The following is a 22,809-nucleotide window of genomic DNA, read 5'->3' as shown; positions in this document are numbered from 1 at the left end:
CAGGAAATAAATTGTGTCTTCAGTGGACTGCAACTACCTACATAAAAGCGTCTGTGAAAGGGAAAATAAAGGCTGAGGACAATGTATTGTGGCGAGTGGGGGCCCTCAAGTGCCCCGCGGGTGTGTCAGCTTCTGGAGCCTGGACTCAAGTAGCGAGCATACGCGTGCTCCACGGGCAGCAGCAGGTGTGCAGTCCGGGCACGTCTGAAGCCACCTGGGAGAGGGGTCGGGGGCGCGGGGGCGCAGGCGTGGGGAGCGGGCGGTGGAGCGCGCGCCGCGGCCGGGCCCGGGGTCGGCAGGGCCCCTAGGGCAGCCGCGCGATGCTGATGGCCCCTTCCCAGAGGCGCAGGGCCGGGAAGAGCGGCTCCTGGAAGGCCGCGCGGAAGGTGTGCAGGTGCCGCATGCCGCCCGCCACGTCGTAGAAGGCCAGGACGCCGGCCTCGTAATCCAGGAAGACGCCGAGCCGGCCGGGGTCGTCGCGGGGCCACAGGCGGCTGCGCTGGCCGTCGTGGAAGGCCCAGTACTCGAGGTCGTAGCGCTTGAGGCACCAGGACTGGCGGTTGCAGCCCAGGCGGGCGGCGGCCGAGGACCCGCGGCGCCGCAGGGACGCGTAGGCCGCGCCCACCCACCAGCCGGCGCCCGCCTCCTGCACGTCCACCTCCCAGTAGTGGCGGCCCGCGGCGAAGCCGTCGCGGCCCAGCACCTGCCACAGCTCGTCGAAGCGCAGCGCGGGCGCCGGGCCCAGGCGGCCCAGGAGGCCGCAGCGCACCGTCAGGCGGTCGGCGGAGAGGCGCAGGCGCGCGTGCATCGTGTCCGGTTCCAGCGTGGGCGTGCGCGCGTCTGCGGAGGGGCGGGGACACGCCTGGTGGGCGGGGACAGCTCTGCGCCCCGCCCCGGGACCCGCCCGCCCGCGCATGCTCACAGTAAAAAACGGAAGAACTAGAAAACGGGAACTCTGAACCCGGATTGCCTAGGGGGAGGTGGTGCGGGAAAAAGAGGGAGGGGTTTCGGGGGAAGGAGAGAAAGTTCTACTGGACATCCTTTATACTATTTGAATATTTCATAAGAATTAATTACCAATTCCTAAAAACTTAATTTTTAAAATAATCCTGTCACGATTCAAACGTGGGTGTATGTCCCGCCCATCTTTTTTTTCTCTACTTGCCGCTTCAGAGTTTTTCTTAAGATTGATGTCATTACCATGCATGCTCTTGAGTAATCCGCCTTCTCAATTTACTGTTGCGTTATGAACATTTACCACATCAGATCATTCTTTTGCCAGAATGGCCACCATAAGATTTTAATGTATGGATACATTATAATTTTACATATTTCCCTATTTGTTGAATATTTAGGGATTATTGTTTTTTAAAAGCTTTTGAAAACACTAATATGATTACTTATGAATCACTCCGATTGTTTCTTTAGGATATTTTCCTAAAAGAGGAATTACTGGGAATTACAGATATGTTGCTTTAAGGCCTTTGAGAAGTGTCGCCAAACCGTCCTCCAGAGAGGACAGTGATTTAAACCCCCACCCACAGTGCTCTTTGCATTTTAGCGTGTATGTAAACCGGCAGTTTAAATTGAAGTCTGGATCACAGAGTACTTGGACATTCAGCTTTACTAGACACTGCCAAGCAGTTTGCAATCTGCTTACACTCTCACCAGCAATGTAAGGGACATTCCTGTTATCCACGAACCTGTCCACCCTTGGAGTTATCTGTTTTTGAAATTTTAACCCTTCTGGTGGATGTACAGTGCTGTTTCATGGAGAGCTTTTTTTTTTTTTTTTACATTGGCTTTTTCAGACTGAGTAGTTTTAAGTTTATAGAAAATTGAGCATATAGTATAGAGAGTTTGTACATCTCCTCACAGTTTCCCCTGTCTTTAACATCTTGCATTAATGTGGAACATTTGTTACAATCAGTGAACCAATATTGATGCATTATTACTAAGTCCGCAGGTTACATTGGGGTTCACTCCTTGGGTTGTACAGTTCTAGGACTTTTGGATCTAACATTGAGGTTTTAATTTGTATTTCCCTGTTGACTAATGTTGCCGAACATCCATTCAGATCTTTATTGGCCATTTAGATATCTTTCTTTGCGAAGTGCCTGTTCAAGTCTTTTGCTGATTTTTAAAAATTAAGTGCCTGCTTTTACTGAGGGATTTATAGAAATTCTGTATAAATTTTGGATGTGCATCATTTGTCAAATGTCTGTTTCTGCAAGCAGGTATCCTCTGCCACTCTGAGATTTTGCTTTTTCACTCTTTTCATTTTGTCTTTGAATGAGCAATTCTTAATTTTATTGAAGTCTAATTTATCAATTTTTAATGGTTAATGTTTTTTGTCTCCTGTTTAAAAAACTCCTGTCTACCCCAAGATCATGATGATTTCTCCTATACTGTGTTCTAGAAGTTCTGTTTCACCTTTCATATCATGATCTCAGTCCACCTGAAACTGATTTCTGTGTATGGAGTGATGTAGGCATCAAGATTCAGTTTTTCCATACGGCTAGATAGTTGGCCTAGTATAATTTATTGAAAAGATTATCCTCCCCACGACACTGTCATGCACTGTTGCTGTAAATCAGGTGACCACCTGTGTGAATATATTTCTAAAGTTTCTACTTTGTTCTTCTTCTAGATAGTCTTTGTTATTTTCATCCCTTTTATTTCAATATACATTTTAGAATCAGCTCATCACCTTAAAAAAATAAAAAAAAACCCTTCTAAGATTCTGAAGAGGGTCACAACGGACTCTGCAGATGATTGAGGAGAACTGATCTTTTTAAGTAGTGAATGTGGTTGGCACAATACTGGCCTGGAAATGTCCATGTCCAATTCCTGGAACCTGTGAATGTGTGGGGTTCCGTGGCAAAGGGGAATTAAGGTTGCTAATCAGCTGACCTTAGGATAGGGAGATGATTTCAGATTAACCAGGTGGACCCAGGTAATCAGAGTCCTTAAAAGCCGAAGAAGGAGGCAACAGAGAGTCTAGAGAGACATGAGGCCAGAAGAATGGGCGGCGAGGTGAACATCCGAACATCCCTGGCTTTGAGATGAAGGAAGGGGGCACCAGCCAAGGAAGGTGGGTGCCCCTGGAAGCTAGAGAAGGACATGGAACTAGATTCTCCTTCAAAGGCTCCAGAAAGAAACGCAGCTGCCGACACCTTAATTTTAGCTCCTGGAAACCATGTTGGACTTCTGTCCTACAGAAGTCTAAGATAATAACTGTTTGTTGTTTTGAGCCTCCAAGTTTGTGCTAATTTGTTACAGTAGCATAAAAGACTGATACAGGGAGTGGTTCATTCCAGGAGCATCACTAGATCTGTCCATTTATTTAGGCCGTCTTTAATTTCACTCAATAATTAACATTTTGGAGTTTTCTGTGACTAGGCTTTGCGCATCTTTCGTTAAAATTATTCCTAGTGGGTTTTTTTTAAATGTTCCTGAAGATAATATATTATTACAATTTTATTTTCTATTTGTTTATTGAGATATGTAGAAGTACGATTGATTTTTGTATATTGGCATTATATCCAGCAACTGTCCTGAATTGACAAAATAATTCTAGTTTCCCTGTAGATTATTTTGCGTGTTCTGTAAATAAGCATGTCATCTATGAATGATAATCACATTCTTTTTTCCTTTCCAAGCCTTACAGCGTTCATTTCTTCCTCTCACCCTGAGGCGGTGTCTAGGACACTAGAGCCAGGTTAAATAGAAGAGACAGTGGACAGCCTTTCCCCTCCTTTTGGTCAAGCCAACAGAAGGGCTTCCATATGTGCATCAAAAGACATGCACGAAAAGGAGAGGCTAAACTTGCATATAATTGTGCCTAAGAGTCTCCCCCTGAGTGCCTCTTTGTTGCTCAGATGTGGCCCTCTCTCTCTCTCTAACTGAGCCACCTCAGCAGGTGAACTCACTGCCCTCCCACCTACGTGGGACCCGACTCCCAGGGGTGTAAATCTCCCTGGCAACGCAGGATATGACTCCTGGGGATGAATCTGGACCTGGGATCGTGGGATTGAGAATATCTTCTTGACCAAAAGGGGGATGCAAAATGAGACGAAATAGTTTCAGTGGCTGAGAGATTTCAAATGGAGTCGAGAGGTCATTCTGGTGGACATTCTCATGCACTATATAGATAACAACTCTTAGGTTTTCATGTATTGGAATAGCTAGAAGTAAATACCTGAAACTACCAAACTCCAACCCAGCAGTCTGGACTCCTGAAGACGATTATATAATAATGTAGATTACAAGAGGTGACAGTGTGATTGTGAAAACCTTGTAGATCACACTCCCTTTATCTAGTGTATGGATGGATGAGTAGAAAAATGGGCATAAAAACTAAATGACAAATAGGGTGGGATGGGGAAGATGGTTTGGGTATTCTTTATTCACTTTTATTTTTTTACTCTTATTCTGATTCTTTCTGATGTAAGGAAAATGTTCAGAAATAGATTGTGCTGATGAATGCATAACTATATGATCGTACTGTGAACAACTGATTGTATACCATGGATGGCTGTATGGTATGTGAATATATTTCAATAAAACTGAATTAAGAAAAAAAAAAAAGACATGCACGAGGCTGGTCACAGAAACATTTTTCACAACAGTGCCAAACCGAAACAGTCTCACTGTCCATCCATAGCACAAATGAAGCGCACTCTATCCATACGATGGAATACCATCTCGCAGGGAAAATGAACAAACTATACGGGTAAGTCTCGCAAATATTGTGTTGAATGAGGCAAGACACAAAAGAGTACTGTCAGAATGATCTAGTTACATAGAGGTCAGAAACAGGCAAAATCTAGGGCTAGAAGTCAGGGGAGTGGGGATCCTGGGGGACAGTGAATGGGAGGGAGCTTGGCGGAGGTCTGAGGGGGTTGTGTGATAATCTCCCTCTCTTGTTCTGGGGGAGATTACAGAAATGTTCACTTTTTAAAAATCATTGCAATACACACCTTTGCCTTGTATACTCTTCTTTCTGTATTTTACATTTCGGTTAAAGCTACTTTAAAACGTGCATGCCCAGTAATTCCACTTTGAGGAATTACTCCTAAAAAAATCATCAGAAAGTGCTCTAAGATGTATTCATTCACTCATTCATTAATTCAGCAAATATGTACAAGAATCTATGTTTATAGCGGCATTGTCCATAGGTAGGAAAATGTAAACCAGCCTAAACGTCCACCTTTATCATACTGCTTACCTAGGACACACCCATTCAACAGAATATTTGTGAATACTTCAAGAATAATAGTAATATTTGTATTTATTGAAAAAGGGAGCTGTGCAAGCTATGCTTTTAAATTAAAAAATTACAGAAGAGTGGCTATAACATGATCCTATTTAAAAAAAAATCTGTATACATATATGCTTTGAAGTGTCTGAAAGAATAGATGCTGAAATATTAACAGCCTTTATGTCTGAGAGGAGCAATTGCTTCCTTTCTGTGTATCTGAAGTTTGGAATTTTCCTACGAGAAGCATGCATTACCCGTATAATTTTTTAAGGGACCAAAGATGTTCACAATTTATCATTAAATGTAACAGAGATTACAAAACAGTATGGAGAGTAGGACACCGTGTTTGTGTGAAAAAAAAAAGTATTTTAAATATATCCTTGTATGTATATATCAATGTGCCAAAGAATGCTAGGAGAACAAAGGATAACAGCAGTTTTCAACAGGGAGAGGATTATGAGTGATTTTCTTTTTGCTTTTCTTTGTTTTCTAATTTTTCCACAGTGAGCATGTACTATTTGTATAATTAAAAAAACCAATAATAAAACTTTAAGAAAAACTGGATCTCTTAACAGATAAAAAAAAGGATCTCCATTTACACACACATGCACACAGGCACACCCCCCCACCCCCACCACCCTGCCCCTCTCACCCCCGAGGTCCTGCTTACATTTTAAGAAGAGGGGCCGCTCGGGAAAGAGGCTCGTTTTCAACAGGGCGCCCTGGCCGGTGCTGGAGGAGCCCGTGAGCTGGCAGGTCACGCCTGCAAAGAATCGTGAGAGATGAGTGCATGGCGTGTCTGCAAGTGGCACAAATGATAAGACAGACTAAAACGATGGCACAACTGGAGATCTGCATTGTCTCTCCCCAGAATCACAGGCAAATCGAAGTAGGACATGCTGACTTACAGCGGACAGAACAACTCCAGGAGGAGGCCCAGACCCAAGGAGAAAAGGACTGGGGGGGAATTCAGCAGGCAGGGCAGGGTGGGCCCGGGGAGGAGACGCCCGTCAGGAAGAGCCTGAGAGCAGGGGTTAGCTCAGCTCTCAGGGATGCGGGCAGCCTAAGGCACAAATGCAAAGTCCAGGAGAAAGACAGAAAGAAGAAATGAGAGCTGAGTCCTCAGAAGGATCTTTTTTTTTTTTTAACATGTATCACAAAATTTCACATTCTAGCCATTTTAAATGTACAATTCAGGGCTGTTAATTACATTCACAATGTGTGCTACCACCACCACCATCCATAACCAAAATTTTTCCATCACCCTAAACAAATACTCAGTACCCATTAAGCAATAGCTCCCCATTCCCCTACCTTCCCAGCCCCTGGCAACCTCGGATCTACTTTCTGTCCCTAAGAATTTGCCTATTCTAGATATCTCACCATCTACAGATTGAAAAGCTGCTTTAACGAGGCAGCTCAGGAGAGCCGCCCCCCGCCCCCATTCAGCCCCCTGCACTCATCAGTGTCCCTCCCTATTCTCTCATCTCAGCTTCAAGTGCCTCTTCCTGTTCTCTTCCACTGTTGAAGGCTCACTGATTTTTCAAGGCCTAGCTCAAGCGCTGCCTCTCTCAGGAAGTCTTCCCTGATTTTCTGTCTGCACTGGCCACCCTTTCCTTTGAGGTCCCTTGCTGTGTCACCTCGAGAAGTCTGCTCCCCTGCAAGGCCAGGAGGGCTCTGCAGCCAGGGCCTGGCCTCGTCTCCCTTCATCTCCTGGTGGGTGCCTGTGACACTCCTCCTCTGGCCTCTTTCCCTCTCCTTCGCTTTCCTTTGCTCCTGATCTTAAGGGCTGGCCCTGCCCTGCCTGTTTGACAAGAGGGCTCCCAACGTCTTCTACCTCCCTAGCTGGGCTCCAGTCCCTCTAACCTCTTCTCTGTGCTGCAAACTCTCTTCCCCCATTTTGGGCCTTTGGCCCCTGCTGTCCCCCTGGCCTGGAGTGCTCCCCTCTGCCCATGCTGCCTCCTTCCCTGCTGTCTGGGCTGGAATTCAGTGCCCCCTCCACAGACACCTTCCCTTGCCCCCTGGTCCTCCTCAAGTCATCCCAGCCTGCTGGGTGCTCTGTGGGACATCCTGCTGGAGGCAAACACCTCTCGAGCCGGGGATCTCCAGCCCTCCTCTCCCCAGGACTCTAGAACAGACCCAGCTGCCTATTTCACCTCATATTCCACATCAAACTTGGCTCCAGACACTTCATGCCCTTCAAGCCTAAAGCCTCACTCCCATCTCAGAAACTGGCAGCTCCCTTCTTCCAGTTCTCAGGCCCAAATCCTCGCAGCCTTCTCAATGCATTTCCCTCTCCCCCTCCCTTTCTCCTCCTCCCTCTCGCCCTCGCCCCACTCTCCCTGCTCTCCCACCTCCATTCCGGTTGACCGCTTTGTGGTTCCTCCAAGGCCGAGCTCGCTCCTGCCCTGCCTCAGGACCTTTGCACCTGCTGAGCCCTCCGGCTAGTGTACGTTTCCCCAGATGCAGCAACAGCGACAGCCGACACTCAGCAGGCCTGAGCTCAGCTCTAGCACTCTACCTGTGCACGGAGCCACTAAACCTAATGAGAGGGGACTGCATGGTCTTCTCCACCTGATGGATGTGCAAACAGAGGCATAGGAAAGTTGCGGCCCTTGCCCAAGCTGGCAGGACCGCGGACAGCCTGGCCACAGGGTCCACGCAGGAGGCCACCAGGCCCTCCGCCCCGGGAGCCCAGGCTGCTCCCCGTCCTCTTCTCAAGGAGGCTCAACGGCCTCCCATGTAAAACAGCTCCTCCTCCTCACTGCTCTGCTCCCCTGACCCTGCTTTCTTTTTTTCCAAAGCTGTTATCACTCAGCCTTTATTTGTTTGTCTGTCTGTCTTGGCTCAAGACAAGGGGCTCATCGAATATTCGGAATGAATCACAACGGCAGAGATGAATGAATGAATGAATGAACAAACGGACACATGTTTCTGAGCACCTGCTTGGTGCCAGGCCATGCAGGGATGTCAGAGCTGGCCTGAACTTGGCTTTCACCCTCCAGGCCTTTCCATGGCGCAGGAGGAAGCTGGGTGCCCAGCTCAGGGACACCCCAGGCAGGTGGTGGGAAGGCCCTGGGGGGGCCTGCCAGGGCAGGGCGTGCTGGGGAGAGGGGCTGCAGGAAGCTTCCCAGTGAGCTCAGCTCAACTGGCCCCGAGGAGCAGCGGGCCCTGGGCAGGCAGCAGCTGGACACGGGGAGGTGACGGCCACTGCAGCCAGGGGACCAGAGTGGGCCGAGGCCCAGAGGCAGAGCAGGTGGCTGGGGGGAGGCAGATGGTCCCAGGAGGGGTAGGAGTGAGGGAGATGGGATGGAGGGGACCATCTCTGCAGCCGTCTCCAGCCTAAAGGGCAGGGGTGTGGGGGGCATTAAGGACACAAGGTGATCACATGGACACTTACTTTCCTTCAGGCGAACATCCAGTGGCGTCTGCAGCGTGCCCTGCACGGCCTCCACGAAGCCTTTAAATAAGCTCTTGACGGGCTCGAAGGACAGAGGCACCGGGTGGCACAGCTCCCCCAGGCTCAGCTGCTGCAGCAGGTGCTTCTCCGTGGCCAAGAACTCCTGGGGAGCACGCGGGGTCAGGTTGGTTCTGGGGCCTCCGCTGCAACCAGGACTGAACCCCCACCCTGCCCGGGCACCTGTGCTCTGACCCCAGGGCGCCCTGGAGCAGAGTCCTGGAGAGCCCCAGGGAAGGGCCCGAAGGCAAGGACATGTGCAGGCCCAAGGTCACTTCTGCTGCTGACCCCTCCCTCCCCTCATTCTCTGTTACTTCCTTCCCCCCTTTCTCCTTCCCTTCCTCCCTCCTCCCTCCCTTCCTCCTTCCCTCCCTGGTCCCTCATCTCTTTCCTGGACACTGTGCTCTCCTCTCGCCTTCCCTTCCAGCCTCCACTCCATGCTCCACACTGTCACCAAGGTGACCCTCTGAAATAGGAACCAGCCCACATCACTCACCTGTTCAAAACACACCCCCGGCTACCATCTCTTTACAGGCCCTTTGCCTCCCGATCCAGCTGCATCTCTAACGTCCCCTCCCTTACTCCCCGACCCCTCCTCCCGCCAGGCTGGACACCAGGGATTCCTGAGTCTGCTGAGCACTCACGCGTCCATGGTTCCTTTCTGTCTGGGATGTCCTCTCTGCTTCCTCCCTTTTATGTACCTGGCAAGCTCCTACTCACCCTCCCACAGCCAGCCCCACTGTCACCTCCTCCAAGAAGTCTTCCCTGACCCCCGGCATGGAGTCAGACATTCTTTGGGACATACTTCTGTTGGCTTCCTTGGGCCAGCTCTTTCCCCACCCAACTGGGAGCTCCTAAGGGCCAGCAGGGCACGTGGCTCAGAACGGGCTGCTCAGTATGGAAGGAAGGACGGATGAATGATAAAAATCAGTAGCTGTCACGCTAGAGAGTTTAAAAAAGGAATGGCAGAGCCCTGAAACTGCGCCAGTGATGTGATGCACGCCTTTGCTTCAGATTGTCTTGGAAGCCAATGGTATTGAAATCCGCCCCTCTGTGCCTCTTGCCCCTCTTAAAGTGCACTCACTACCCACCGTGCCTGGGGGAGCACCTCGCCCAGGGCTCGGCTGGCGTATCCGACACTGAGACCCAGGCTGAACTGACCGAGGCCACAGAAAGGCAGCGAGGTGAAAACATCAGCCAGAACACTGGTCTGACTGGTTTTGTACCGACTCATTTATTTGTCTGATTTTCTGGCCATCACTCATGCTAATCTGTGCTAATAAAATAAAGTGCAGATTTTATTTTGTCCCACAAGCCTTTAATGCTCTTATAAAGGTCATCTGATACCGCAAGATCTTCCTTTACAGTGAGAAAAAAGAAGCAAAAGGACACCCAGGAAAAGAATGGAAGCTGGAAGCTGGAATGAGATGAGATGCAAAATGTATGCCACAGAGTCTTAGCCTAGCTATTTGAAGCATATTTGTCTCTGAGCTTCCTAGAGGCCAAGGGAAAGAAGGAAACAGGAAGTTACATTGGTGGGAAAGCAATCCAAGTGCACAGTTGATTGCACAGGGGAACTGACACCAGAAAGGAGTTTCTCCCAGAGTTCCTTGAAGATAAGGACATCATCCTCAATGATATGCTTTCAGTAAAGGTAGCAGTGAGTGTCACAGGGGCTATTTCTCAGACTCTCCCTCACTACAAGGCAACAGCCTCCAAAAAGCCCAGTGGCCAACGAGTACCTCTTCCTCAGCCCCTTGAACAAACTGTGACTCAGCTCTTGAACTGTGCTCAGCAGCTGGAAGGTCACCTGCCTTTCCAGGAGGGGCATCTCAAGTAACAGTACACTGGCAGAGGGACAGACAATGACGCTTCTGGGTTGCGAGTCAGACAGGCCTGGCTTCTGATCTCACCTCTGCCACTCCCAGCTGCATGGTCTCGAGGGAGCCACTCCATCTCCCTAAGCCTTTCTCTCTCATTCACAGAAGGGGTGACAATATCCACACTGCAATATTCCTGTAAATATTAGTGCTAAGATACATAAAGACCTTGGGACATGGAGGTCCTCAAACATGGTGGCTATTGTTATTATTATTAATTACACTAATTAATATTATTTAATTAGTCCAAGATGTATGTTGCTTTCTGCCGTGGGCTGAATTGTTTCCCCCCAAAAGCCATGTTCGAGTCCTAAACCCCATTCCTGCAAACGTGACTTATTTGGAAATAGGGCTTTTGAAGATATCATTAGTTTGCACGAGGCTAAACTGGGACAGGGTGGGTCATGATCCAATACCACTAGGGCCCTTGTAGGAAGGGGAGAAGGGACAAACAAGGCACAAGAGAGCACACAGCCACATGAAGAGGCAGGCAGAGAACGGAGTGATGTTGTCCCAAACCCAGAAGCGCCGGTGACGACGACAGCCGGCCACCAGCAGAAGCCAGGAGGAGGGCCGAGGACGGCTTCCCCCCACAGACTCCGGAAGGAGTGTGGCCCAGCTGGCACATCGCTGTCAGACCTCAGGCCACCAGATGATGAGACCAGACATTTCTGCTGTTTTCAGCTGCCCAGTTTGGGGTACTTTGTTCCAGCGGCCCCCGGAAGCTAAGACAGCGTCCTAACAGTGTGTGTTATCTGTCTGTCTTCTGACACTTGTGTGGAGCCAGGACGCCCACCTGCTGCCAAGGCCTGTGTGTGTGGACCCAGTGTGTGAATTCCGTGTTTGGTGCCACGGTTAGGGGCCTGGGCTGCGGCGGTGGGCGTCGCGGGGAGGGCAGACAGCCTGCGTTACCTGCAGCAGCTGTACCGGGTCCGACCACTGCCTGATGCTCCACACCCTCGTGGACAGCTCGCTTATGACGTCGATTTGCTCCTTACAGGACTCAGTTTGCTCCCTGAACTCCTGGAGGGTGAGCTGCGTGTTTTTATCAATGAACTTCTTGGCCAGTGCCTCCTCCTCATCCAGGAGTAACCTGAGTTCACTGAATTTCCTGGTCAGCCAGGTTTTGCTCGACTCTGCATGTGCCTGCAAAAATGAGTTGCAGAAGATATGACTGTCAACGTAGAAAATCCAGAAGAATTGACACAAGAAAAAAAAAAGGTAACATCTAAAAATTGAGTTCAGCAAGGTAGTGGGCCAGATACAAGACTGATTTTAGAAAAATCAAGGCTTTCCTAAGTACCAGCTATAACCAACTGGAAAACATTCAGAGAAATAAGGACCCTTTCTAAAATAGTAAAAAAAAACAAAACAGCAAAATATTAAAAAATAAACTGAACAAAACCCACAAAGACCTAGATGAAGAAAAATATAAAATTGAACTGAAAGAAATAAAAAAATTTTTGAATGCATAGATGACCAAGCTGTATCTCTTGGCTGGGCAGATTCATTACTATAAAGATGCTATTTGTCTCCAAATTAGTCAATAAATTCAATGCAATCCCAATCAGAAACTTAACATGCAGATCTAAAAATTATTAAATTATTATGGGGGGGAATAAGCACAAGATAAGCCAATAAAATCCTTTTAAAAGGAGCTCAATGAACAAAGAAATGCCTTATTACATATCATAACAGACTGCAAAGCTACAGGATTAAATCTGTATGGCTCAGGCATAAAAGATTAATAGCACAGAATAAAGAATTCAAAGAAGAACTATATATATATGTATAGAGAAATATGAATTTTGAATATGATAATGGTGGCATTTCAAATTATTGAGAGGCAAGAATAAGCTATTCAATAAATGGTATTGGTGCAACATACAATTAACCATGTATTTGGAAAAATTTAAGGCAGATCCTTGCCTTACATCACATAACAAAACATAAAATAAAATAAAATTCAGACTTCACCGCACCTATGAAGTAGTCTTGCCAAAAAGTGCAAACCTGAATCTGATCAAGCCTCTGGGTTTAACTAATGGATCCAATTCAGAGGAAATACAGAGGACAGAGGGACGGGTGAGCTATCAGCTTAAGATATATGTCAACCAATTACATTTTGAAGACTTGACTTTGCTCCTAATTCAAGCAAATAAAATGTGACATTTATAAGATAATTGGAAATGTAATCACTGATCGGATATTTGACTATAGTACAGCACTATTGTTAAATCTCTTAGTTGTGATAATGATGCTATGGTTATGTATTTGGTTGTGTTTTTTTTTTTCTCCCCAAGAACAATTTTCATTAAAACCTCTAGTGGATATTTTTTAAACATCCAGAATCTACTTTGAGATACAAATGCAAGGTGATAAACACTGAACATAACAGCATATAGGGCTCTGGGGTGTATAATGTTAAACAATCTTTCATTTGTCTTATTAAATCTATCTTTTATACAATTTAGGCCAAGATTATAGCAAAATATGACATTTGTCATTAGAGTGGTTCATAAAATGGGAGTGGCTGTGCTTCTGAATCTTGTTCATGTCACCTTCTAGGCAGATTCCGTAATGCACAGATAACCTGGTTTGCTCCTGAGGAGCAGCTTGTGCTCCCAAGCTTGCAAGAGAAACGGACATGGAAACCTTGTCTCTGTAATTAGTCCTGTCATTAATAGAAGCATGATATTCATAAGCTAAACAGGTTAAGAAGAAATAGTATATTATGTGCAATTAAAATAGAGGAAAGAATAAAGTCAGATCCTTTCCAGCAGAAATGTGTAAGTATTTAAAAGTTCCATAGTAAACAAATATCTAAGTGTGGATTTTTCCGTATTTCCAAATAAGATAGCGTTGAACACATCTTTTAATAAACTTTTATATTTGACCTCCTTTTTTGTAAATACAGTTGCAAAACCTGAGTAGCAGACCATTGCTTTTAAAAAATTTCCGCTTTCCCACATACCTCTTTCCGGGGTGGGTGGAGACAATTTGGCATCACCCAGGAAGACACCCCGGAGGGAAGGCACGCCCTCCCCATGACTCCCCACTTTTTTTTTTTTCTTTTTTTTAGTTTGAGGTTTTCATGTCAAAATAGAAAGTCTTGGAAGATCTTAAAATAATTTTTTCACTAAAGAAGGCAGCTTTATGCTGTAAAAATACCAGTTCTTTGTCAAAGTCTATGTTCTTCTGCCTTCATTTGTGGTTACCTGCAGTCAGCATCCTCTCTGGAGGTCAACTTTTTCTCCATGGCGACGCTGGTATGCGGGTCTTTGGCCATCCAGGTGTGGCCGCCCAGGTGTGGTCGTCCAGGTGTGTCCATCCAGGTGTGGCTGCCCAGGTGTGGTCATCCAGGTGTGGTCGTCCAGGTGTGGTCATCCAGGTGTGGTCGTCCAGGTGTGGCCGCCCAGGTGTGGCTTATAGCCTAAATGTACATCGCGGTCAAACAAGAGCTCCACTGTTGGTTCGGCTGCCTGAACTTCCTGCTTGTCTGGGCGGATGGCGGCGAGGCGATCCTGAGCTCATCTCGATCCTTCTCGCCGGGGCCGCGGTCTCAGAGCACCTGTCAGGGGCGGCAGTGCCTTGTCCGGGAAGGGATGCTAGCGCTGAGCTGCGCTCCAACCCTGCGCGGGGCAGTCAAATACCCAATCAGGGCCGGGTCCGCCTGCGGACGCCGCGCCGGGCGGGGGTGACGGGCCCGGGGCAGCTGCACCTGAGCGCGCGGCCGGGAGGGCGGGGCGGAGGAGGCGGGCGGCGGGGACCCCCATCCCGGGGACCCCCACCCCAGGGCCCCCAGGCCCACCCACACCGCCCTCCCGGAGACGCGCGGGGGGTGTTTCCGAAGATGAACCCTGACCTCTTGGAGATGACCCTGCTGAAACTGTTACGAACGAAATATGTCTGGGATTTGCTTTAACACAACATGTGTGTGGGGCGTAGATGGACGCACATTGTGAGGGTAATTCATGCCCCTCAATGTGTCTGCTTGAATGCGGTGGAAATGGGACATTTTTTGTTGCATATTTTTTTCCCAATTTTTTTTTTTTTAAATAAATAACCTGTGTGCTTGCTTGAGGTTTTCCATAATAAAAAGGTAAACGGAACAAAAAAGAAGTTCCCCTATAGATTCAAACATAAGGAAGACTCCCCAAATAATCATTCTAGTAGCATGACACACAAAACAAGCTTTTTATGAACCTGGATGGGGAAGGCATTCCTTAATGGGAGGCAAAACGCAGAAAGCAAAAGAGGAGACAGGTTCAACCACGTTAAAAAAAAGTAACATTTCCCCCAAGAGGGGAGGCAGCGGATGGAAGCCACATGGCAACTACTACACAGGCCGACTAGCCACAATACATAGCACATAACAGGAAATAATTCAACCAAAAATTGGCCAAAGATATGCAAGTGCCATCAAACACATGAAGTGCTCGTGAGCAATCAAGGAAGTGACCACTATCATCAGAAAAAAAATTTTTTTGACCATCAGGTCAAAAAATTTTAACAGATCAATAACACCAGAGTTCATTGGGATGCATGGGTGGGAGAGCCTATGGGTGCTGCATTTATGGAGGGCAGGACAACGTCTTTCAATTTGTAATTTGATTTGTAAATGCACAGCCTCAGGAGCTGCCATCCCCCTTATAGGAACTGATCCTAGAAAATGCTTTCACGCCTGTGTGAACACATTTCACAGCACTGCACAGCACAGCACAGATTAAGGCTGGACGCGATTTTCAACATGGGGAGTGTCTGTGTGTTTATTATATAAGTTAGGTCCCTTCATGCAGTGAAATAATATACAGGGATTCAAGGAATACGGGGGATTTCCATGTCCTGGAGGAAAGCACCCTATGGTACCATGGGAAAAAGAGCAAGTTGCAGGATAATATGTAGGAAGTGATCCAATTTATGTGAATCATAACAACACAGAAACAAAATACGGATATATGATCTGTATGTTTGCAAATGCATTAAAAATATCTTAGTGGTGGTTGTGTTTGCAAAGAGGTGTGGGACTGGGGGGACAGGGAAGAGGGACTCACTGAGTACTTACTGTAGTTCTATTCTATACCATTGCTCAAAATTTAAAAAAATGAAAGTGTGTGTTCTTGTATTATTTAATTAAAAATTAAACAGGAAATTGACTGGAAAAACAGGCCTCGGCCCAAACATCACAGAATGACCCCTGGGACTCGGTGAGGCAAGGGGCTGGCAGGCTCCCCTAAGTCTGTACTTCCTCTGCTGTGGTCTAGACAGTGGTTAGGTTCTAAGGCTAGATCATACCACAGGTCTTGTGGACTCAATGGGCATTGGGCTAGCCTGGGAATTAGCCTGCATTTATAACATGGTTTCTATGTGCCTGGACACAAATACATCTTTGTTGAATGACCAAATGATGTTCCAAATCCTTGATTTATAAATATCTTGTGGAAGTAAAATATATAAATGGAGGACCTTTTTATAGAAGCCAAACTTCAAAAAAATACATATATGTGTTTATGTGTGTACATATATATATGTATATAATTTTCATTTATTAAACCATTGAAAGCTCACTGTAGAAAATTTGGAAGATTTAGAAAGAAGAATACAATGATGCTTTATTGTCATCTAATCCCAGTTTGAGTAAAAAGTTAGGTAACAGTACAAGTCTCTGTCCCTGGATGTGTTTCCTTCCCATGGGGAGCGGTGGGAGAAGGAAACAACCTATTAGCAACGATCTAAGAGAACTCACGCAATGGCTGTTGGCAAGGATGTTTCCTAGAGACGATTTATGACCAAATCCTTTAGGGTTCTCTGGAAAGGAGTGGTTGGTTGGGCCTGGTTATTGGCTTCCCAACCACAGACTTTGGACCATGTATGAATTCTACTGATTTTAATTTATCTACAGAGAGCTGTTTTATGAACTAATTTTCAGCTGGGCATGTGGCATTAGGACCCTTACACATGTCTGAGCCTAAGGGAATAAGTCAAAGTGTCAAAAAACTTCATGCAGGGTTAGTTCACATTTGGTGAAAAACTGCTAATGGCCTAAATGTTCAACCTGCAGAAAATGGCTTAGTGAATCACGGATGAATCATAAAATGGAAAAATGTTTCTAATACTGATTGACAAGGAGTTTGTTTGTTTACTTAAAAAAAAAACTTTTCATTTTGAAATAATCTCAAACTTACAGGACCATTGCAAAAATAATACAAAACCAATACAGAGAACTCCAGATCCCCAGATTACCAACTTTTAACATGTCGTGACACTTGTTATGCTATTCTAGCTAGTAGCTATCTATCATGTGACTTTAAACCAGTTTTCTTAAAACTCTATGTTTATCCAAAAAAAGTTTGCTGAATCGAAGACTCATAGACGTTGTTCAAAAGAACTGAAAATACTTTAGGAGGAAAAGAATCTGCTTATGTTGTAAGGTGTCTTCATTCGGAAGTGATCATTATTTTAATTTTTTTAAATTGCATAAAAATCTGACATTAACCCACTATTAGTCTAGTCATGCTTACAGAAATTTTTTTTCAACTATTTTTTAAAAAATTTTTAGTTAAATTTTTAAAATCAGAGTAGTTGTAGGCTTACAGAAAAATTGTGTAAAAATACAGCTTTCCCATATACCCCTTATTGTTGACACTTTGCATTAGTGTGGCACCTTTGTTACAATTGATGAAAGAATATTAAAATTGAACTATTAACTATAGTCCATAGTTTACATTAGGTTATATGTTTTCCCATATATCACCCTATTAATAGCACCTTGTATTGATATGGTACATTTGCTATAATTCATGAAAGAACACTGTCATACATGTACTATTAACTATAGCCCATCATCTACAATAGGGCTCACAATAAAAATTTATCTTTTAATTTTTATTCTAGTAACATATATATGACCTAAAATTTCCCCTTTTAGCCACATTCACATATATAATTCAGAGCTGTTAATTATACTCATAATAATGTGCTACCATTACCACCATCCATTTCCAAAATTTTACCATCAACCAAAATAGAAATTCCGTACAAATTAAGCATTACCCCTCTAGTCTCTACCTCCAACCCAGCCCCTGGTAACCTATATTCTAGATTCTGACTCTATGAGTTTCCTTTTTCTAATTGTTTCAAAACAGTGAGATCGGATGATATTTGTCCTTTCCTGTCTGGCTTATTTCATTCAACATGATGTCTTCCAAGGTTCATCCATGTTGTCACAGATATCTGGACTTCAATCCAAATATTTTCTCCCATTCCTTCAAAATAATACTACATTGTATGTATATACATTTTGTGTATCCATTCATCAGCTGATGGACGCTTGGGCTGCTTCCATCTTCTGGCAACTTTCAGTAATGCTGCTATGAACATCAGCGTGCAGAGACCTGTTCCAGTCCCTGCTTTCAATTCTTTTGGGTATGTAAAGGGGTAGCCGGGTCAAATGGTAGTTCTATGCTTAGCTTTCTGAGAAACCGCCAAACTGTCTTCCACAGCAACTGCACCATTTTACACTCCCACCAGCAATGAATGACTGTTATTTTTCTGCATCCTCTCTGACATTTGTAATTTTTGTTTTTTTAAGAGTAGCCATTCTCGCGGGTGTGAAATAAGATCTCATTGTGGTTTTGATTTTCATTTCCTTAATAGCTAATGATGTTGAACCTTTTTTCATGTGCTTTTTAGCCATAGATCTTTCCTCTTTGGAGAACCATCTATTCAAATGGAAGTCTTTGGCCCATTTTTAAAATGGGTTGTCTTTTTTTTAAGTTGTAATATTTCTTTATATATTCTGGATATTAAACCCTTATTGGATATGTGGTTTCCAAATATTTTCTCCCATTGAGTACAGTGTCTTTTCAGTTTCGTGATAAAGTCCTTTGATGCACAAAAGTTTTTAATTTCGATGAAGTCCCATATATGTATTTTTTCTTTTGTTGCTTGTGCTTTGGGTGTAAAGTCTTAGAAACCATTGCCTACCACAAGATCATGAAGATGCTTCCCTATAGTTTCTTCTAAGAGTTTTATAGTCCTGGTTCTTATATTTAGGTCTTTGATCCATTTTAAGTTAATATTTGTATATGGTGTGAGATAGGGGTCCTCCTTCCTTTTTTTGCATATGGATATCCAGGTCTCCCAGCACCATTTGTTTAAGAGACTATTCTTTTCCAATTGAGCAGACTTGACAGCCTCATCAAAAATCAACTGGCCATAGATGTAAGGGTTTATTTCTGAACTCTCAATTTTATGTCATTAGTCAATATATCTATCCTTGTGCCAGTACCATGCTATTTTTTTGATCACTGTAGCTTTGTAATATTTTTTAAAATATATTTTTATTGTGAATTTTAACATATATACATACCAGTGATAACTTTCAAAGTATGATTTAACAAGTGGTTAGCAAATTTCAAAGAATGTCACGGGCAGAGGTTGCAGGGGTCTTCTGAGGAGTCTTAAGGAGCCTGTGGGTTAAGTTTCTGTGTGGAGATGCTGGTGGCAGGACTTATCTGAGCAGTGGAAAGATGGATCATTCCCACCACACAGGGATGAGCTCTATGGACCACAACAGAACCACGTCACCCTCTCTCCATCACCCACCCTCTTCAGCTTCACACTCAGCAACATCATGATGATGATGCCTATGACCTTCTACTTTGGCTTTGAGAAAGTGGAAATACTGTTTTCCGGTTTGGTGATCAGTACAGCTGGAGGAATGGCTGGAACTTTGGTGGCAGTGTTTTTATAAAAAGCAGTGTTCTACAAAGGACTCAAGATAGCCCAAGAGAGGTTGTTGTGCAAGTCACAAGTCAGCATCCGTTACAATTCCATGCCTGTCCCAGGGCCTAACGGAACCACCCTTATGGAGACACACAAAACTGTTGGGCAGCAGATGCTGAGCTTTCCTCACCTCCTGCAAACAGTGCTGCATATTATCCAGATTTTCATCAGTTACTTCCTCATGCTCATCTTCGTTACCTACAACAGGTATCTCTGCATTGCTGTGGCAGCAAGAGCCGGCACAGGCTACTTTCTCTTCAGCTGGAAGAAGGCAGTGGTGGTGGACATCACTGAGCGCTGCCATTAACGTCAGACTCTATGGTGTGGCCTTACTGACAGCAGGTTAAGCCTGGAAAACGTGATTTCTACTCCAGTCACCCCTTCTTGCTCCTTGTCTGCGCGCACACACACACACACACACACACACACACCCCTACTCAACAGAAGTTTAGTGTACAGTCTCTGAGATAAAACGTACCTCCCCAGGGTGCTTTTTGTTTTGTTTTGTTTTTTTCTCATTAGCTGGGATTCCCATTTCTCTTGAGGAGAAGCCACCCATGAGATGTCCTCTCTTCCCCCATCATCTTAGAGCCAATTTATATTGTCTTGTCTAACCCAGGTAGCTTTATTTTCAATGACTCGATCACCTGCTTCCTTTTTTTAAATCATTTGTTTCTTTTAACAGACAATATGTGGATTGTTTCTGGGTCAGTGGTGGAAAGCGGTTATTAACTTCATCCAGGATTAATGGTAACTGAGGGAAATTTTTGCTCAACTAAATCCAGGACCCAAACTTAATGTTAGAAAATAAGCTCCAGTTTTTGGACTGAACGAGTGGGAAATACATGGTGCCTCTCCTCAGGTGTGATGTGTTGCACTGAAATCTTTGGTGTGTGCAGAGGAGTGGTTTGAGACAAAATACAAGCCTGGAACTTGCAGAAATGTGCATTCTTGGGTGGCTGACTCATCAGCTTGCCTTCCCACTTAACATTTTGATTAGAAGGAACTTGCCAGTCAAAAGGAAAAAAAAGACAATCAACTTGAGAAAATAGAAATAGATATTTTAAAATACAACCATTGGCATATTACTTTGACTTGGTTTGTCACAGCTGAATGAAGCAGAAGAGTTTGAATCAATTTTTTCCCATTGATTGTTTTCATGTCTGCCTCTAAACTAGCAGTTTTCAAATGGGCATGCATTAGAATCATCTGGAGGGGTTGTTAAGACATTGATTATTGGGCCTCAATCCCAGAGCCCAAAAATGAGCATTTCTTACAAGTTCCCAGGTGATCTGCTGCTGGCCAGGGGACCACACTTTGAGAATCTCTGTTTTTCACTACAAGAGTGTACCTGGTGGGGTGAGATCCCTGATATTGGGCCCAGGAGTTTGAATTTTCTGATTGGTAGGTGGTATCTCTGGGTTTAACTCAAGTACTATATCCTTCTGGTCAATTATTTAATCATTCCACAAACATTTATTCTGCTCCAACTGTGTGTGTGTGTGTGTCTGAGCACGTGTTCAAAGGGCTGTATAGCTAAAGTAGCTTTTATCAGTAGGCATGAAATCACAGGTCCTTCTCATTTAAAGATCTGTGGTTTCCTGGAAGTAGAGAGAGACCTGTGACCTGCAGTATAAATCATTTGGTCATCGGCCCAAAGGGCAAAAGCTCAGCCTTTCTCCTTGGAGAGGCTGAGGGTGTGGTCTGCTGATGGTCACACTTTCCACATTCCCCAACATCCATGCCCACACTGGGCAGACCCTCATCCTCCATGTGACCATCTTTGTTGTTCTTGGGGATTTAATTAGATCACAGTGGCCAAAACCTCCCTTCTTAATAAGCAATCACATTAGATTTTTATTCTGTTTGGTTGTCAGTGTACACTGCAGTCTTGTTCCCAGTCTAAACTACCTCTGTAGAGTGATCCTGTGCTGATCTATTAAATCCTGCCCTCCTGGGTGCTAGGCTCCAATTGTGCCTCAGGGCAGAGAAAACAAAGCACAGCGATCCTGTTGGCTTCTATTGTCATTGTGAAGTTTGTACTTTCTCTGTGGGTGCCAGTTAAATATTGGAGAGTAATGAATGTGTACTTCTATGGCTTTGAACCAAGAAAGCGTTATGAGCCTATTGGATAGAGGTTCAAATTCAGATTTGCTTTTCTCTCATTCTACCCCTTGCAGTGCTAATACTTAGCTAAGCATGAGCAGAATGAGTGACAGGCACCAGAAGTCCAACATGAAGGTGTAAAGAGGCTATTACTGTCTCAGGAGCCAAGGAGTAATAAAACCATGAGAAGCAAAATAAGAGTCAATATCTAATAGTGACCCTGGTACTCTTTAGAAAACTTGGCCTGAACTGCTATAAGATACCCTTCCAGAAACAGGACTTATTAGTAAGGTTAAAAAAAAACTCAAGGCTTGTTAAGATAAAGTGCTATGAATTTGAAAGTCACAGAGAAACACTGGTTTGGAATAGCTCTTCAGGTCTTCAGGATAGAGAAAATCATGAAAAACTTGAATTTCAGGGATTTTTAGACTAAGTTGCCAAAGCATTAAGCCAGTGAAGGAGAAAAATTTAAAGATTAAATTCCATTCTTTCTGAGCTCTTGGTGTGTGGTAATAGAATGATCTCATCAACATTCACTTCTGAATCCCTGTTCATTTGGAACTTAGTGCCTAGCTTCTTTGTTCCTGTTGGACCCAAATTTCTCTTCTTGTCCCTCCCTGTTCACATCTATTGGGATACTCCATCCCCATTTCTTTGGCCCCTTATTTTGTTCTCCTTTCCCTTTCTGTCTTTCAGTGGTTTCCTTATCTCATCAGTCTAGTTTATTAAATCTGCCTGGCCGTCCTGGTACAGTGGGCATTGCTACACAGTGAAAGCAGATACCACCCCAAAAGTCCTAAAGCCTGCTTGAGCATGTTTCAAGGGGCAACTGCCCCACTGGAATGTCTATAAAGCTGGGTAAAGGGCTTGCCTGGTACCATCCCCACAGTTACAGAACCTTAGGTGCTGTCTGCAGTCAGTGATGGAGAAACACAGCCCACCCCACCCCACTCCCAGCTGCCCGTAAAAGGGAATCCTCACTGAGCCCACCAGTGGATTTGATGTTACGGTTTCTTCACTACTGCTATGGTAGGGTTGTTTGGAATTCCTTTTTAGGGTGTGGGGCGCTGGTCTTGCGTTCTAGCCACAAGGGCCTCCTTATAAGGCACTGGGGGGCAGGGGGTACATTTTCATGTCATTTAATTTTGATCCTGTCCTCTCCAGCTGCTGCTTTCAGAAGACAGATCTAAAGATACAAAGTTTGCATTCTACACAATGCCTTAATCACTGGGTCTACAATTAATGTTGACTGTTTCAGATTGTAAGCTCCTGGAGAGCAGCATTGCTGTAGTAGGGATATTTTAACACTGTCATGT

The 22,809-nt window shown here is 45.0% G+C and overlaps 1 protein-coding gene and 1 pseudogene across 1 annotated transcript in view; one reads left to right on the top strand and one right to left on the bottom strand.

Moving 5' to 3' along the window:
- Window positions 1-162: 162 nt before the first annotated feature.
- TRIM14 (tripartite motif containing 14) overlaps window positions 163-22,809 on the bottom strand; it is a 39,474-nt gene continuing 16,827 nt past the window's right edge. Inside the window, exons 3-6 of the mRNA XM_037797616.1 lie at window positions 11,513-11,746; window positions 8,664-8,826; window positions 5,934-6,026; window positions 163-840 (exon numbers count right to left, since the gene is read on the bottom strand). Coding sequence (XP_037653544.1) covers window positions 305-840; window positions 5,934-6,026; window positions 8,664-8,826; window positions 11,513-11,746 — 1,026 coding nt within the window. The 3' untranslated portion in view covers window positions 163-304. The remainder of the gene's footprint in view (window positions 841-5,933; window positions 6,027-8,663; window positions 8,827-11,512; window positions 11,747-22,809) is intronic.
- On the top strand, window positions 19,132-19,694 carry LOC119504971 (annotated as a pseudogene).

The sequence above is a fragment of the Choloepus didactylus genome, chromosome 10, assembly GCF_015220235.1.
Source record: "Choloepus didactylus isolate mChoDid1 chromosome 10, mChoDid1.pri, whole genome shotgun sequence".
Taxonomy (NCBI): domain Eukaryota; kingdom Metazoa; phylum Chordata; class Mammalia; order Pilosa; family Megalonychidae; genus Choloepus; species Choloepus didactylus.
This window is presented reverse-complemented; position numbering and strand designations above follow the sequence as displayed.